Below are 17,993 nucleotides of genomic sequence, written 5' to 3'. Positions count from 1 at the left end.
CCTCTTGTTGAGCAAGCCATAAGTCCAATAAGAGAGCTGTTGGTTACTGCCAAGGTATGTGTGTCACTACCGTACCCTCAGGGTTATTGTACCATGCTGGCCACTGTCGTGGATCCTAGGCATGTCCAAGTGCCACAGTGTGTATGTGGAGGTGAAAAGACAACTTTCGAGAATCAGTTCTCTTCTTCCAGTGTGGGACCAGGGACCAAACTCAGGTTGTTAGGTTCGCACAGCAAGCGCCTTTCTCCCAGAACCATCTCACTGGTCCTGGTAAACCGTGAATGCATGTATCACTCTTATACCAACTTTACTGTTGCCTGGTTAAAAAATACATCAAAAAACAACCATAAATTCAGTCATACTTTTCATTTGTATAAACCATTTATAGAAATTATGTATGAGAAACTATATACATGTGAGGCATTACTAATCCATCAACAAAGACACTTTTTCATACAGAGTTCTCAATTTTTCTTTATAAGAATCAAATGTCTCAAGCTCCAGACAAGGCAGTTTCCTGGCCTACAAACCTTGTTTCTTCAAATGATAAGCTCTAATCCTTACTTAAGGAATTGCAAATATTATGCTCATCTGTTAAATTTATTTAATTGACCATCTGCTATGTAAATCAACATCTTCACTAGGGTTACTACTGCTACAATGAAGCACCATGATCAAAAAGCAACTTGGGAAGGAAAGGGTTTATTTCACCCACAGTTCCCTGTAAGAGCTCATCAAAAAACAGTGGGGGCAGGAACTCAAGCAGGGCAGGAACCTGGAGGCAGGAGCTGATGCAGAGGCCATGGAATGGTGCTGCTTACTGGCTTGCTCTCCTTGGCTCACTCAGCCTGCTTTCTTATACAACCCAGGACCAGCAGCCCAGGGATGGCACCACAGGCCCTCCCCCATCAATCACTAATTAAGAAAATGCCCATCAGGCTTGCCTACAGCTTGATCATACAGAAGCATTTTTCTCAGTTGAGGTTCCTCCCTCTCAGATGACTTTAGTTTGTGTCAAGTTGAGATATTATCTATCACAATCACTATACTAAATGTAATCTAATTCAAAGACTGATAAACTCCCCTAAGGGCTTGGCAAATTTATATGAGAGTATTAATATTTTTTAAATATTTTGCATTAGAAACTCCAGTAGTACAATCAGTTAGCACATGGTACTTCTGTTATGTTAGTTGAAAGATTACAAGCAAAATACAACAGAAGGGTGAATAAGAGAGCGTCAAAAATGAAGTATTGTAAAGGATGAACAAGACACTACCAAAAACATAAAACAGTTCCATAAAAGGAGTAGTATGAGCAAAGTGTGGTTATTTATTTCACAAAGATCAATTTCAGACTCACACAGTATTAAAAAGTCATGATAATTCATGTGTTGGCAAGGGGTAGTGACTCAGGGGAGCATGAAAAGGGCTTTACGATGCTAGTGATGTTCTGCTTCTTAATCTGGAAGCTGTTTTCAAGTTGCATATTTACCTTATAAAAATGGAGTTTACAATTATAGTTTGTAATTCATTAAAATTATAACTTGTCCATTTTACTGAATATATTATACCAATAAGCATCTCTCTTCATGCAGTCTCTCCAACTGAGTAGGTGGGCTTCTTCCCTAGATGCTCAAGAGGCAGCCCATCAAGACCATAAGCCCTGTGTACAAGTCTTATTAACTTTGCTCACACCTACAAAACCGAAGAAAGTTAAATGACCAGTTCACTAAGACACGGGCCCACACAAGAACAAAAATCCTCAAAGCTGTGATTCACTGGGATGGCCACTGTAAAGCAAAAATACTTAGCCATCCTGAGTTTTTGGTCTCCTCATCTGAAAACATGGCTCCCATGAAGATAGTGTGAGATAAAAAATAAGATACAGAAAAATGCCTTGATACATAGTATATAGGAGAATATAATAAAAAGTAGTTCATTTCTGTTTCCTCAATCCCCAAAAAGCTCCATGCAAGAAAGAACACTGGTGCTGAAATTATGCTTACTTTATTTACACATTTGCAACTCTGTTTTTTGACCATATGAACTGAACAGAGCAGGAATTCTGAGAAATTTGGGTGAGAAAGTCCAAAAGATCAGTTCACAGTAGGACTTGAATGCCTCCAGCTAGTGAGTCTGAGAGTACATCAGCCCTTGTGCACCCGTCTGCCCCCACAAACTGACATACAGAGTCTGGAAAGGACTTAATCCTGTCTACTATGAATGCTTCACTCACAAGCACACGGTTAACTGAAGACCAGAGGAGGAAAAGTCAGATGCAGTGAGCCAGGGCCAGTAATTAGACTGTGGGGAAAGCACTGGCTCCAGGATCGATGGGAAAATGTTGGAACACAGTGTTGAACTCTTGAACACAAGGGGTCTATGAAATAAGGGTTTATCGAGCTATATTAAATGACATTCAAAAGGCGAAAGAATCAATCCTGGTACAAATCCTCTGAAGTACCAGCACAAAGTCAGACATCAGTTGAGGGGGAAATATCTTCTAGACCTAAAGAACCAGGGTGTTATATGATGAAATTTTGTAAAAAAGAATTACAAAACCTACAGATAAAGGACTGAGACCATGTGAAATGTCAAGAGACCTGGGGTAAGAGGTTAGGCCATAAAGAAAAGTTCCTACTACTCTTGACTAGTTAGTTGGTTCTAAAACAAAACGTGATGTGGTCTTGGTGTGTGATCTTCCAGCACACAAGAAAAGAATGTGCCGTTTTCTTCTTCGCTGATTTCACTTGACTCCATGGATTACAATGACCACCTTTATATCTTTATCTCCATTCTGTGACCTATAACTTAACTTAGAACATTCCAGAATTCTCTTATCACTAGTAAGTACCCTCTCCTAGACACCTTGCAAGCACTTTGCAGACTCAGAGGAAAGTGGTTCCATGTACATACAAACTGAAAAGGATGTACCTTAAGACTCTACTATCCTGGTATCAGATATAAAACAGAGGGGAGAGTATATTAATTTTTATAAAACTTTAGTGGCAAAGTACCCAAAGCTAGAAGGTTTAATTCACAACTCTGAAATCAAGGTGTAAGCAGCACTCTGGACCTTCTGATAGTTCCAGGGTAGGATCTGTTCTCTGTCTCTCTCCTAGTCTCAAGCTTTCATTGGCATGTAGATGTAGCATTACAAGTCTGTCAGTCTTGGCATCACCACCATGATCATCTTTTATGAGAGCACCATTCAATAACAGAATAAAACCTCATCTGAATACCCTAAACTGATTACACATACAAAGATCATGTTCTCAAATAAGGCCCCTTTCTGGTGTGCTGCAGGCTAAGACCTCAGCATATCTTTCTGAAGAGACACAACTCAGCCCATAAGAAATGAAGTATTCTCTTTCTCGCCTTCAAGTACCCTGGCCAAACTCTACACAGAGGGGATTACCACGACATGTGCAGTACTAGGAACTAAGATAACAACACAGAGCAGGCCGATAAATCAAAGCAGAACCCCTGAGGGGTTGCTAGGGCCTGAGCTCTGCACTCTAGATGGTGGGCAGTATCCCTGATGAGAACTGTACCTACTACTTCAACTGGGGTACTCAAGCAATGAAGCCAGTAGAAGGCAAATGGAAATGCTTCTAGAATGGTATCTTTGGGGGCTGAGCTGTAATATTCCCGTTTGACTTATCAAGACTTACAGCATGATACTAATACAACAGCTTGGGAATTTCTTCTCGGTGTCAAACTTAATTTACTTCAGGAGCATTTTCTATTACCAAGGGCTATTAGCAGATGTATTAGCCAAGGTTCTCTAAAGGAACAAAACTGGTTAAATGAACATATATTACAAAAGATATTTATTACACTGGTTTAGACAATATGGTCTGGGTAGTCCAACAATGGTTGTCTATATGCTGGATAGGCTGAAAACTTCATAGAGGTTCAGTGCATGGGGCTGGATAGCTCATCAGTCTCATCTTAGAATGAAGGCCTAGAGGTTTCCTGGAGCCACTGGTCTTCAGTTCAGTTTTGAAAGCTGCCTTACTTTTCTATTGCTGCAATAAAACACCATGACAGAGGCAAGTTACAAAAGAAAGTGTTTAATAAGGCTTATGGCTTCAGACACTTAGAGTCCATGATGGTGGAGCAAAAGCATGGCGGCAGGAACAGCTGAGAACTGACATCTTGATCCACAAGTAAGAGGCAGAAGGAACACTGGGAATTAAGCAAGTCTTTTGAAACCTCAGGCCCACCACCAGTGACACACCTTCTCCAACAAGGCCACATCTCCTAATCCTTCCCAAACACTTCCATCAACTGGGGACCAAGTTCTTACACATATGTGCTTTACAGGGGCCATTCTCATTCAAACCACCACAAAGACTAAAGAAGTTGGGTTCCAGTGTCAGCCAACGGAGGGTAGTAGCAGCAGCAGTAACAACAAGAGTAGATGAATTCACAAGGCAAAAATAGAACCTCTTTTACCCCAGACCTCTTCATACATTGCTAAAGAGTGCCGCCCTGAAGCCTTCTACCCATATACCAACCCAACCAACACACCACACACCCATCATCTGCCCCTACAGTTAATCCTTCCAAAAAGTACTCTCACACACTTGCCCAGAGGCATGTCTCTTAGTAGATTACAAATTAATTCAAGTTGATAACCAAGATTAATCATCACAATAGGGATAATAGAAACACTATATTTTCCTAAAGGCATTTTAACTTCACTAATTATCTGAGGGTTTTCAGCTTCACAAATAGTCATGGTGGTGATAGTCAAGAACAGCATAAAATTTCACAACACTAGAATATATCTATGTTAGGCCAGCATATGACCAGATCTAATTAACCAGACTATAACCAGGTCTAAAAACCTGCATAAATAATGACTGCACTACTGTTTATAAATGATCAGAGCTAACAATATAAGAATGATTAGATGATTCACATACTGTTACCAGAGTTGTTAGGGTCATAGCCAGGCCAACAAGTCACACTGGGCCACCTGTCCTCAATAAGCCAATTAAAAACAAAACGAGGTTGGAGAAATGACTCAATAATTAAGAATGTGGACAGCTCTTGCAGAGGACCAAAATTTGGTTCCCAGGACCCATGTCAGGCTGTTCACAATTGCCTGTAACTCTAGCTCCAGGGGATCTGAAGCATTTGGCCCCCATGGGCACCTGCATTCACATGCACATACCCATGCACAGACACACTTACATACACATACATGCACACATATGTCCACATTTTTAAAAAATAAAAATAAATTAGAATTAAGAAAATAAAAAAGGTACAATGGTAAAAACAAGAAAGGGGTGGTTCTTCAGTACGACCGTATTAGAAAGAAGAAGGTCCGGTGCCACACCACCCACCAGGTCCATCTTTCCACATGATTCAGGTTTAAGCAGAGAGCCAGAGGTAGGTATGCAGAATGAAGCAGTCCTGGTCAAGGTCACCCATCAACATGGTCCCTGCTCCAGCCTCTCCTTTACAGCAGCATGACAGGTTGTCAGAACTGTGTGAAGTCTCTTTCCAGGAGAAAACCTCTCCTTCTGGTAGAAAAACAAGCCAGTCTTTTCCTTCTCCCAGCATAACATTCCTTAGGAAATTCCTATGTCCTGGAATCCATTGTTTCCATAGTCTGACAGCCAAGGAAGTGGGGGCATAGTGTCTCTAGAATATCTTCATTCCTTCCAGGACAGCCAAACAACTGGAATATTTCCCAACCACTAAAAATTATGTTTGCAAAGGAAATGAAAACACAATATAACATTAAAAGAGACATGGTACACAAAACTATACATACACGGCTGTGAGTTCATTTAAAGAAAAAAGAAACCAAGAGAGAAACAAAGTCTATAAGGAATTATGAAACTGATCAAAATGTAAAAATTGATCTCTAAATAGCAGTGTTAACTGTCAACTTGACAGAACCTAGAACCACCTGGGAGATGACCCTCTGGGCACATGCGGGGGTAATCTCGACTATATTAATTGAGAAGGGAAACCCTGCCCACTGTGGGTGGCACCATTCCCTAGATGGTGTCCCAAACTATATAAACCAGAGAAAGCAAACTGGAATTCATTCAGCTCTCTCTGTCGACCAGCTACTTCAAGCTCCTGCCATCCAGACTCCCCACCAGGATGGACCCTTGAACTGTGAACCAGAAAAAAACCTTTTCTCCTTCTGTTGCTTTTATCAATTTTTTTCTTTGACAGTTTCATATATGTACATAATAAATTTCAGTAATTTTCATACCCTATTATATCCTTTCTAATCCCCCTTTCCCCAATGAAACCTTTTTTCTTCCCAAGAAATTCCTCTGCTATTTCCATGTCTTTTTCTGTGTGACCCACTGCGTTTAACTGGGTTGTTTGTGAGACTGTGAGTAGGAGGTCATTTACTGGAGCACGGGTAGCTTCTTAGGAATTACATCACTGAGAAAAGTGACTATTGTAGAATATTTTAAGGTGTGTTACTTTTGTCTATGTTGCACTTGCTTAACTCTGTGAAGCTGTGTTACTGTGCCTGTCTAAAACACATAATGGTTTAATAAAAAACTGAACGGCCAACAGCAAGGCAGGAGAAAGAATAGGTGGGGCTGGGAGGCAGAGAGAATATAGAAGGAGAAATCTGGGAGGAAGAAAAGGAAGAAGCAGCCAGAGAAGGAGGAGAACTCCAGAGGCTAGCTACTCAGCTACACAGAAAGCCACAGAGTAAGAGTTAAGATTTACAGAAGTAAAAGAATGGGAAAAGCCCAGAGGCAAAAGATAGACGGGACAATTTAAGTTAAGAAAAGCTGGCAAGAAACAAGTCAAGCTAAGGCCTGACATTTACAAGTAAGAATAAGCCTCCGTGTGCGATTTATTTGGGTACTGGGTGGTAGGAAGACCAAAGACCAAACACACAACAAGTGACACCTGTTCCCCTAGCCACCATTAACTGCTCAAAGTCCCTAAGGAAGGGTGGGGCCTCATGTGGAAAGATTGACAGGCCCAATCATATTTATCTCTGTGCAGGTAATCACAGTGATTGTGAGTTCAAGGGTGTAACAGCCATTCATTCCACACACCTCCCCATCCTCTGGCTTTTCCGTTCTTTTTGATTTTCTCAGAAGGGGACTCAATGTTCCCTTGAGTCTTGGAGGGTAACACAGAGGACCTGTTTACAGACAAGCATTCCACCGTCCTTTATTCTCGGCAATTCAACCAGTTATGAGTCTGCATTAACCACTGCCGTAAGATGCTTCTCCGACAAAGGCTAAGAGCAACACTAATCTTTGGATATAAACATGTGTATTTAGAAAGCAGGGTGACCAGGAGTTGGTGTAGAAAAAACACAGTGGTTCCCCTGAGGTCCTATGATCTCCCTACCTCCAACTCTTGAACAGGTTTATAGTACCAGACAAGATTTCTCTTCTTTGAGCAGGCCTAAAACCCAATCAGGAAGCAGTTAGTTACCCCTATAACATTCATGAGATCATTGCTCCCATGGCTCTATCTTGCCTGGCCAGTCGTTTTTTATAGCTCTCAAGGTTCACAGCTGAGATGACCTCCTCCCCAGGAGCCTGCCTCTCACCTTCCAGCCCTATGAAAGCTAGACAGCAGGGGGCATGTTCCCAGGTCAGTACCAGCACATTCCTCCATGTTCTGTGACCAAGGAGTGTGCTATCTTCAGCAATACTCTTACTATCTATTTCTAGTAGACACAGCAATGGCAATCGTTTGGGGAGGGGCGGGGTCTCCATTGGGGCCTCCCTTGGTCAATATTTTGTTTGTTTTTTGTTGTTGTTGTTGTTGTTGTTTTTGAAACAGGGTTTCTTTGTGTAGTTTTGGTGCCTGTCCTGGATCTTGTTCTGTAGACCAGATTGGTCTCAAATTCACAGAGATCCGCCTGGCTCTGCCTCCCTAGTGCTGGGATTAAAGGTGTGCTCTACTGCCTCCCGGCTGGTCAAAGTATTTTATCACGGCAATAAGAAAAGAAACTAAGAGCGGGATTATAAGAAATGTTTATTTTCTTTCAGAAGTTTGTCTGTATCACCTAAATTTCCTGAAACAAATATATTCTCAAAATAATTAAGACTGTCATTTTTTAGAATGTCATGTGCGTGGGCATGGGCGTGTGTGTGTGTATGTGTGTGTGTGTGTACATGATATGGGGCATGTGTGCCACAGAACACCTGTAGAGGTCAGAAGACAACTTTCCAGAGTGGCTGTCTCCTTGTGCTTTTATATCAGTTCCGAAAAATTAACTCAGAGTGATGGCTTGTGTCCAGCTCATAAATGTCATTTTTAAACTCCCATACCAAATTTTCTATTTATTTATTATGGTTGGGGTCACCACAACATGAGGAACTGATATATATATGAACGTGCTGGACATGATAGTGAACATCTTTTATCTCAGCACTCAAAAAGCAGAGACAGGGAGATCTCTGTGAGTTCAAGGCCAGCTTGGTCTACATAGCAAGTTCCAGGCTAAGCAAGGGCTACACAGTGAGATTTGCAACCTCAAGAATTTCCTACAAAAGAGAAGAAACTCAAGTTGCTTTTGGTTATGATGTTTTATCACAGCAATAGAAACCCAAAGACATCTATTACATTATTCTCAGTAATATAAAAATTATTGCTAGATAGTAAATTGGATCTGACAGTAAGAAGAAATTAAAAAGGCTAGTAAAATTAATCATTAGTACTAGCACTTATTCACATCAAACTAACTGTGGATAAAACATACACATACCATCATTATTTTTGTCCAGACTCTTAAATGCCAGTTTCATTTTCTTCTCATGGTCTTGAAGGTACTGCACAAATTCTTCAAAATCCAGTGCTTGATCAGCATTGGAATCTGCATTTTGAAAAATTTCCTACAAGAGAAGAAACGCATTGTAACAATCATATGTAAAGTCACTACACCATGTTAACATTGGCACATTTCACTCATACTATTTATGGTATCTTTAAGTGTCCATTACCTAGTTTTTAAATCATTAGTGTAAGCCTAAACACATTAAATGATTCAAATATTTTCAATTCATGCAGTTATGAAGTCAACAGCCATCACATCATCTCAAATAAATGTGAATTTATGATTAAATATTTACTTCAGGTACACACACCTCATGGGCTTAAAGATATTAAGGTATAAAGCCTTTGCTATCAGAGACAAAAAAAATCTGTCTACTAAATGTGATAAATATTAAATTCTAGTACGTTCCTCAGATTAATAGTTTGAGACTAGCCTTGTAAAGTAAGCATGTACGTTCAAGTCTAAGTCATTAAGCTTTTTAAAGTAAAAAAGTTAACATTATAGGGCTGGATAGATGGCTCAATAGTTAAGAACACTTGCTGCTCTTCCAGGAGACCTGGGTTCAGTACCCAGCACCCACATGGTAGCTGTAATTCCAGTTCCAAAGTATCTAGCACCCTCTCTGGACTCCACAGGCACCAGACACAAATACAGTACACTTACATAAATACGTACAAAACACTTATACTCCTAAATATAAATAAATCTTTCAAAAACAATAATATTTTTAAAAAATGTATATTCACATAAGACTCTTACTACACTGACCATGTTAATATTCATTTTGTACCATCAATGTCTAGCATAAAATATGAAATATAAAGGCCTTTAATAGATATCTCACACTCAGTATTTATTGAGTTTGAAAATAAATGCTATAAGCTGAAAAACTAGATCACAGTGCACAACACACACTGAACACTGCACACATCATACACTGTACAGCACATAATACATATCACACTGCACACTGTCCAGCACATACTGCACAGTATACACTGAGCACTGCATACACCACATACTGCATGCCACACATTGAATACCACATACTGCATATCACACACACTGCACATTGGACACACTATACACTGCATACTGTATACTGCACACTATACACCACACACTGCACATTGAATACCACATACTGCACATCACACACTGAACACACACCACACACTGCACATTGCACACACTGCACATTGGACACAGTGCATACTGTATACTGCATACTGTACACCACACACTGCACATTGAAGACCACACACTGCACATTGAAGACCACACACTGCGCATCACACACACTGCACATTGGACACACTGTACACTGCATACTGTATATTGCCCACTGTACATCACACACTGCACATTGCACACACTGCACGTCACACACACCATACACTGCGTATTGCACACAACCCACTGCTGGGAATAAAAAGACAAAAAGTTACAGTTTCTAGTATGAAGCAAATTATAGATACTAAAGATGACTTACATAACCAAAGGCAATATGTTAGGTGAAATAATGCAAGGAATTCAAGGTACAGTAAGCTTGGAGATACTAAATGAAATGAAAATACTGAAAGACTCCTGTGAGCCTTCATAGTAGAAGACTGCTTGAGCTGAGATTCACAAGGAAAAACATTTGCTAAGCAGATAAATAGGAGTCAACATTTCTATAATATGTGAAATATTTGCATGGAGATAGAACAGATGTTAGTTATAAAAATATAGTAATACTAATGGTGATAATAGCCATCAAAATATATTGAGCATTTAGTCCTAAGCAAGTTATGGATATAAGTTCATTTCATCTCTATCCTGCTGTGGAATAATCCTTCTGTACACTTTAAATATGTCAACTGTGATTCATTAATAAATAACTTGACTGGCCAATAGCTTAACAGGATAAGGTTTGGTGGGAGAGCCAAACTGAGAATGCTGGGAGGAAGAAGGGCAGAGGTGTCATCAGCAGAGACAGAGAGAAGCAAAATGGGCATGCTGTACTGAGAAAAGATACCAAGCCACATGGCAAAGTGTAGATAAAAATATGGGTTAATTGAAAATATAAGAGTTAGCTAATAACAAGCCTGAGCTATTGGCCAGGCATTTGAAATTAATATGAAGACTTTGAGTGGTTATTAAAGAGCAGCTTCCAGCTCAGGAAAACTCCACCTATACTATCCAATTTGCTAAAAATGAAAATGAAAGGAAGAAAAGATAAAAAAAAAAAAGAGGGGGAGAAATGCTACAAAAATTATCTCAAATTAATGGTTCAGGTTGGTGTTTTCCAGTAAGTAGGACATATATCATGCTCATATGATGTCTTAGTTAGGGTTTCTATTATTATGAAGAGACATCATAACCTCAGCAATTCTTATAAAGGAGAAACATTTAATTGGGGTGGCTTACATTTTCAGAGGTTTAGTCCATTACCATCATGTTGCAACATAGTGTCATGCAGGCAGACATGGTGCTGGAGAAGGAACTGAGAATTCTACATCTTGATCCAAAGGCAGCAAGAAGACTGAGTCTACACTGACTGTAGCTTGAGCATAGGAGACCTGAAAGCCCACCCTGACAGTGACATACTTCCTTCAACAAGGCCACACACACCTACTCCAACAAAGCTATACCTCCTAATAGTGCTACTCCCTTTAGGGGACATTTTGTTTCAAACCACCACACATGACAACAGTATTAAATCACAGTTTGAGAAAATTAGTCTTTGTTAGCAAGAGATTCCACAGAGTCATTGCATCTGGCTTGAACTCTGGAGTGCCAGCACCTAGGTTTTGAACTACCTTTTGTTTACAGTCAGGGATTCTTATCTGAGTTCTTCCTGAAGGATTTCAGAGCCTTTGCAAAACTTAGTCTTAGGACCTGGCAAACCAGGTGCTCTCGTGGCTGAGAACTGCTTAGGCAAATGGTTCCTTCAAACAACTCCAGGTAAGAAGTTTTGGTATGTGGAAACTGACTTGGAATTGACTAGGAATTTGGAAATTGACTAGGAATAATCTGTGTAAAAATAAAAGGAGGCTTTTGCAAAGCTGCAAGTCTCAGTCCATCAGAAGTTGGACGTCCCTATTGCAGAGAGCCTAAAATTCATCTTGGAGTGACCCTTCTTCAATGGACCTGAGCAAAACAGAACACCAATGTTCAAGTATCATTCACTCTGACTATATCATGGGAAATGTCTGTATTGTTCTAACATGCCTGAAAACTTACCAACTTCTTACAGAAAAATATAGCAGAGTAGAAGTCTCAACTTCACAGTCAATACAGTAAAGCATTTAAACAAAATTTTAAAATACAACTTTTAAAATGTTCATTTTATGCTTATTTATAATCTACTCATTTTCTACCTATGGCAGAAATATAAAGTTTTATTTTCAAAATAAATCTTTGAGAATGATATTAACAATATCACAGAATAAAAAGTCTTGGGTTCCTTTCCCCCACATGCACACATACCAGAAAGCCTAACTATTGACCACACACACCAGAACATCTTTTTGAAACCCCTAAGATTTAGAATCAAGCCAAAAACAGCTACATAATTGGCAGAAGTGAATTGTAAGAGCAAAAACAAGTCTCCCTTCAAGCATGATGCCTCTCCCAATTCATTGAAATCAGAACAATGTGGTGATATTGTGTCCCCCAATATATCTGAACAGAATAGCCATAAGATATACATAGAGGCCAGGAAATGGTGGCACACATACCTTTAATCCAAGCATTCCAGAGGCAGAGATCCATCCAGGCCAGGCCACAAACAGTGGCAGCGAGACCATGGAGGTGGCAGCTGCTGCTGCTTCATGTTACTGCTTGTTTCTCATTGTGTTGATGGCGGCGGAGATGCTGTTACTGGGGATGAAAGGTTTAGCACTGCTTGTTCAGAGAACAATCGCCAGGGCCATCGTGTTACAAGAAAGCATTGGCAAAGGTCAATTTGGAGAGGTTTGGCGAGGCAAGTGGCGGGGAGAAGTTGCTGTGAAGATATTCTCTTCCAGGGAAGAACATTCATGATTCAGAGAGGCAGAGATTTATCAGACTGTGATTGCTCCAAACCACAAAGGAGGCACAAAAAAAAGAAGATGAAAGAAAGAAAGAAAAGAGAATAAAAAAGAAGAGAAAAGAAAAACAATTCTGCAGGGAACCATGACCATGCCTGACAGCCACTTTGAAATCTTCAAAAGGTGACCGAATCCCACAATGACTATTCAACATGGACTATGATAAAGCCATTAATCACCCATTGGTGATTAATACCACCCAAAGATCGGCTTTGGACTACAAACTGCTCAGGACAATTTCAAGATGGCTAGCTGAGATGATCCAGATTCACAGACTATTCAAACAAGGACTTGTGACAAGCCCTGCATTTTCCCATTATGCTGAGACTGGACAACACATGATACCGCTACCTCTCCCAGGACTTGACAATTAACCCAAAAATTTTCTTTTCAGGATCCCCCAAAGATTTCTTCACCCCCATAAAGCAGGAAGTAATTTTAAGAAAATTAAACTCACATTCCCAAGAGGTGGGGTGGGTGGTTTTTGTTTGTTTAATGAGTTATGGATATTGTCATTGTTTACAATGGTTGGTTACAAGATGTTAACTGTTAATGGTCAGGAAAAAAGCTAAACAAGGAGATTAGATTCAGGGTTCTTGTTTAAAAAAGAAAGAAAAAGAAAAGAAAAAAAAGAGGATATATGCTGTGGGATGTTCTGTATGTCAAATGTGTTGCTGATTGGTCAATAAATAAATCACTGATTGGCCATTGGCTAGACAGGAAGTATAGGCGGGACAAGGAGGAGAATAAAGCTGGGAAGTGGAAGGCTGAGTCAGAGAGACACTGCCAGCTGCCATGATGAGAAACAGCATGTGAAGATGCCGGTAAGCCACGAGCCTTGTGGCAAGGTATAGATTAATGGAAATGGATTAATTTAAGCTGTAAAAACAGTTAACAAGAAGCCTGCCACGGCCATACAGTTTGTAACCAATATAAGTCTCTGTGTTTACTTGGTCGGGTCTGAGCGGTTGTGGGACTGGCAGGTGAGAGAGATTTGTCCTGACTGTGGGCCAGGCAGGAAAACTCAAGCTACAGATATAGATATGAGGTACATCATTGAATCTACTCTGAAAAAAACATATAGAAATAATAGGATAAAAAGGTAGATTTTTGAATCTACTCAGAAGAGAAAAAAGAGAGAATATGGATATGATAAAAAAGGTAGATTATTGAATCTACTTTTAAAAGAAACTACTTGTTTTAAATATTTTACATTGGATTGGATTTTTGTATATTGTATACAATTTTGGATTGGACTCACCAAAATAGGATAAATAGTGAAATGTTTTGTCTGAATTTGCCAAATGTTAATGGACTGGACATTGTTAATATATATAATGGAGTTTTGTCTGAATCTGTCAAATGTTAATGGACTAGACATTGTTAATATAATTCTTGACTGTATATATTGTATATACTTATTGGATATAGTTATATGCTTCTTTTATTATCTTAGACAAAAAAGGGGGAAATGTGGTGATATTGTGTCCCCCAATATATTGTGTATCCTAATAAACTTATCTGGGGGTCAGAGAACAGAATAGCCATTAGATATACATAGAGGCCAGGAAATGGTGGCACACATACCTTTAATCCTAGCATTCCAGAGGCAGAGATCCATCCAGATCTCTGTGAGTTCAAAGCCACACTGGAAATGGCCAGGCATGATGACACACACCTTTAATCGCAGGAAGTGATGGCAGGAAGCAGAAAGGTATATAAGGCCTGAGGACCAGGAACTAGAGCCTTTTTAAGCTTTTAGCTTTTAGCAGTTCAGCTGAGATCCATTCAGATGAGGATTCAGAGGCTTCCAGTTTGAGGAAACAAGATCAGCTGAGGAGTTGACAAGGTGAGGTTGTATGTGGTTTGTTCTGTCTCTCTGATCTTTCAGAATTCACCCCAATACCTGGCCCTGGGTTTGTTTTTATTAATAAGACCTTTTAAGATTCATCTACAGTACAAGGCCAGATAGACTCTCTTCATGATCAAGTTCCTACAAGACAAAAGACAACCAGAGGTAGCCACCCAGCTTCCCTAGCATTCCAACATGGTGTCTGGGAGGCCCAGCCAAGTCTTACTGTACATGGGCCACTGGGAGTAGCAATATGGTTGACTACTTGCAGTCAGACAGAAACCAAAAAAAGGGCGTTGGGTCAAAGAGTATAGTGACAAGTACATAAATCTTGATATTATCTCTCTATTCCTGCTGGGCTTTATAGTCAATCAGAAATATTAGTTAACTTCATGGCCACTTTTAAAACTGAGCTGGTGGCCCTCAGAAACACAGTATGAAGCTTAACCTAATTTGTTCTATAGAGATTCTAGTTTATACACACAGCCACAGTCCACACTCCACCAATAATTACCCAGACAAGGAATGCGCAACTCCATCCATTACAAAGAATCATAGAGACTGGAATTGCTGGACCCAGAAAGCCAAGGAGTAACTCCACTCATCCAAAATCCCTGCCTGATGACACCAGACAAGGACAGCCCAACACACATGCATTTTAGAAAAGCACAGTAACTCAATTTCCCTGACCTAACATATCAGACAAATACTAAGCCAAAAGCCCAAACCTATAGCTCCAATTTGACAAAGAGGAAGACTCAATGGTATATTTCTAAGAAACACAGTCTGTGGTGGTTTGATTAAAAATGATCTACATAGGTCCATAGGAAGTGGCACTATTAGGAGGTATGGCCTTTTTGGAGGAAGTATGTTTCAGTCACTTCCTGCTGCCTGCCAGTCTGGATGCAGAACTCTCAGCTCCTTCTCCAACACCATGTCTGCCTGCATACCACCATGCTCCCTTCCATGATGATAACTAACTAAACCTCTGAACTGTAAGCCAGCCCCAGTTAAATGTTTTCCTTTATAGGAGTTGCTATGGTCATGGTGTCTCTTCACAGCAATAGAAACTCTTAAGACACAGGCTCTGATCTCACCTGTCCCAAGAAGTACCTGGTCCTAAATCTTGAAACCAGTCTAAGACTGTCCAACTGTACTCAAATTCCTCTTCTGGAGAATATATGCTATGAGGCAATCAGACCAGAAGGTGCTTAAAAATCTAACAAGAAGCACTACCCAGCACATGAGCAAAGTCATCAGCCGAGCCAAGTAGCAGAGACCATGCAACAAGCTCTACTTACCTAATCATCACTTTGCCCTTCCAGAATCATAGGCTAAACTAAATAGTGGATGTATAGTCATGACCAATTACAAAAATACATAGACCAGACAAATGGACTGCCTCCCCAAACACATAAACAATACAAGGCATTAAGGATTATGAAGAATCAGGGATTTGGACTCACTTTTCAGGCCCAGCAGCAAGCAGAAAAATCACACGTTACTAGCCCAGGGTCTCCATTCTGCTGCCCTCTGGCCTCTGTGATTCCTGTACAGTCTCAGGTCCAAAACTACTGAGTCAGGTTAGGCGGCGGTGGCGCATGCCTTTAATCCCAGCACTCGGGAGGCAGAGCATGTGAAATTATCCTGAAATGCACCATTACAGTGAGATATTGTAAGTTAATGCCTTCACCAGGTATTTAGGAATTACCAAGTGGAAGACATAACAGCTTTTAGGTTAAAGAGCACATGAAGGATTCAATTTCCCTGACATGATGCAACTTTCTTGATTAAGAGCACTTAGCTTAATTTCAGATCACTGAACAGGGAGAGCAACACCCCAGCATGTTGTGACATGCTTGCAGGCTTGGGAGTATTCCTCCCAGCAGACTCTAGGGCAAGGGTGCAGAGGATGAAGTTTTAGAAGTTGACATCATGGTACCAAGATATTGAAACTCAAAATTAGCCAGTTTGCAAGGCCTGGGGGGTGTTATCCACTGCTTACTTGGTTTTAAGCTCTGCAGAACCAGGTCCTATAAAGGAAGCACTTCCAATAGATACCAACTTGAAGAATTTAAATTGGTCCTTATCTCCCACCCTGCATAAAAAGCAGTTCCAAATGAATTAAAGATCTCAATGTTAGATGTGAAACTGAAAATTCCAAAGGACAGAGTAGGGAGTACACTTAAGGCTAGAGTAAGGAATTTCTGAACAGGATCCCTCAAGAAGGAAATAGGGTCAAGGATCAACAAATGGGATTTCGTGAGATTAAAAGGCTTCTGTAATGCAAACTGTTAATCAACTAAAGAGGCAACCTATAGAACAGAAAAAAATAAAATCTTTGCCAGTCATTAGTATCTCGACTATACAAAGAACTCAAGAAACCAAACAAAACCAAACAAGCCCATTTAAAAATAGATTAATGAACTGAACAGAGAGTTCTGAAAAGAAGAAATGCGTATGGCTAAGAAATCATTAGTGTTAAACCTCTTTAGCTATCAAGTCAATGGAAATTAAAATGACATTGAGATTTCATTGTACACCAGTCAAAACGGCTATCATCACTTAAGAAAAACAGGTTTGCTTTGGCCGAAGGCTAACACAGTCCTGACCCTTCTGGACAGGAAATGTTCAGAACCTCAGAATCTCCTTCCAAAAGCCCGGGAAGTTTTGTCACTACAGATAATGACTATTTTGAGAATGTTGACAACATGTTTCACTGGGGCTGTGTTATTCTACATAAAGAACCCCCGCAAAAGGGAACCCCACTCCTCCTCCACACGCTCAGGAAAGCTCTGGAAAAATTCTGAAAGGGGCAGGGCAGCAGGTTGGTTCCACTCAGTGGGGCAACAGTATTTCCAACATTCCCAGTGCCGCATTCTCTCTTGGGGGCTCACCTTCTCGGAGTTGGAACCAAAGGAGGAACTCCAGTTGTGCAGCCCATCCCTGAGCTCCAAGATGTCCACCACACCATCCCCATTGCGGTCCAGGTCTTCGAAGAGGATCTCATAGGCCAGGCGGTCATAATCACTCTGGCAGGCCGCGGGGGGCAGCACGAAGCCCCGCAGCCAGCGCAGCATGGCCCCGCGGCGGCCGCCACGATCCTCCCGGGGCACCGCTCCCCCTGGGGCGACCGACGTCTGGGCTGCGCGCCCGCCGGCAGCAACCGCCTGAGACGCGAGCAGCGCCACGGTTCTTCCGCGGAACCCTGGCGAACCGGGAGCGCTGCCCGGTGGGAACCGGGGCTCCGCGCGCCACGCCGCGCACC

General features: G+C 40.8%; 1 protein-coding gene across 20 annotated transcripts in view; it reads right to left on the bottom strand.

Annotated features, from left to right (window-relative positions):
* The window catches only part of Slc25a24 (solute carrier family 25 member 24), a 102,650-nt gene extending 84,720 nt beyond the window's left edge, over window positions 1-17,930 (bottom strand). For 3 of the 20 annotated variants that reach the window (XM_052731767.1, XM_052731766.1, XM_052731765.1), the window contains exons 1-2: window positions 17,623-17,930; window positions 8,732-8,858 (exon numbers count right to left, since the gene is read on the bottom strand). In XM_052731767.1, the coding sequence (XP_052587727.1) occupies window positions 8,732-8,858; window positions 17,623-17,805 (310 nt within the window). In that variant the 5' untranslated portion in view covers window positions 17,806-17,930. Of the gene's footprint in view, window positions 1-8,731; window positions 8,859-12,522; window positions 14,867-16,191; window positions 16,373-17,622 lie in introns of those variants that run through there. The other 17 variants (XM_052731756.1, XM_052731759.1, XM_052731746.1 and 14 more) reach the window with 16 other exon arrangements.
* Between the last annotated feature and the right edge of the window lie 63 nt (window positions 17,931-17,993).

Source organism: Peromyscus californicus, unplaced genomic scaffold, assembly GCF_007827085.1.
Source record: "Peromyscus californicus insignis strain IS unplaced genomic scaffold, ASM782708v3 Scaffold_9__1_contigs__length_137607984, whole genome shotgun sequence".
NCBI lineage: Eukaryota > Metazoa > Chordata > Mammalia > Rodentia > Cricetidae > Peromyscus > Peromyscus californicus.
Note: the sequence above shows the minus strand (reverse complement) of the source record. Positions and strands in the feature narration are given on the sequence as shown.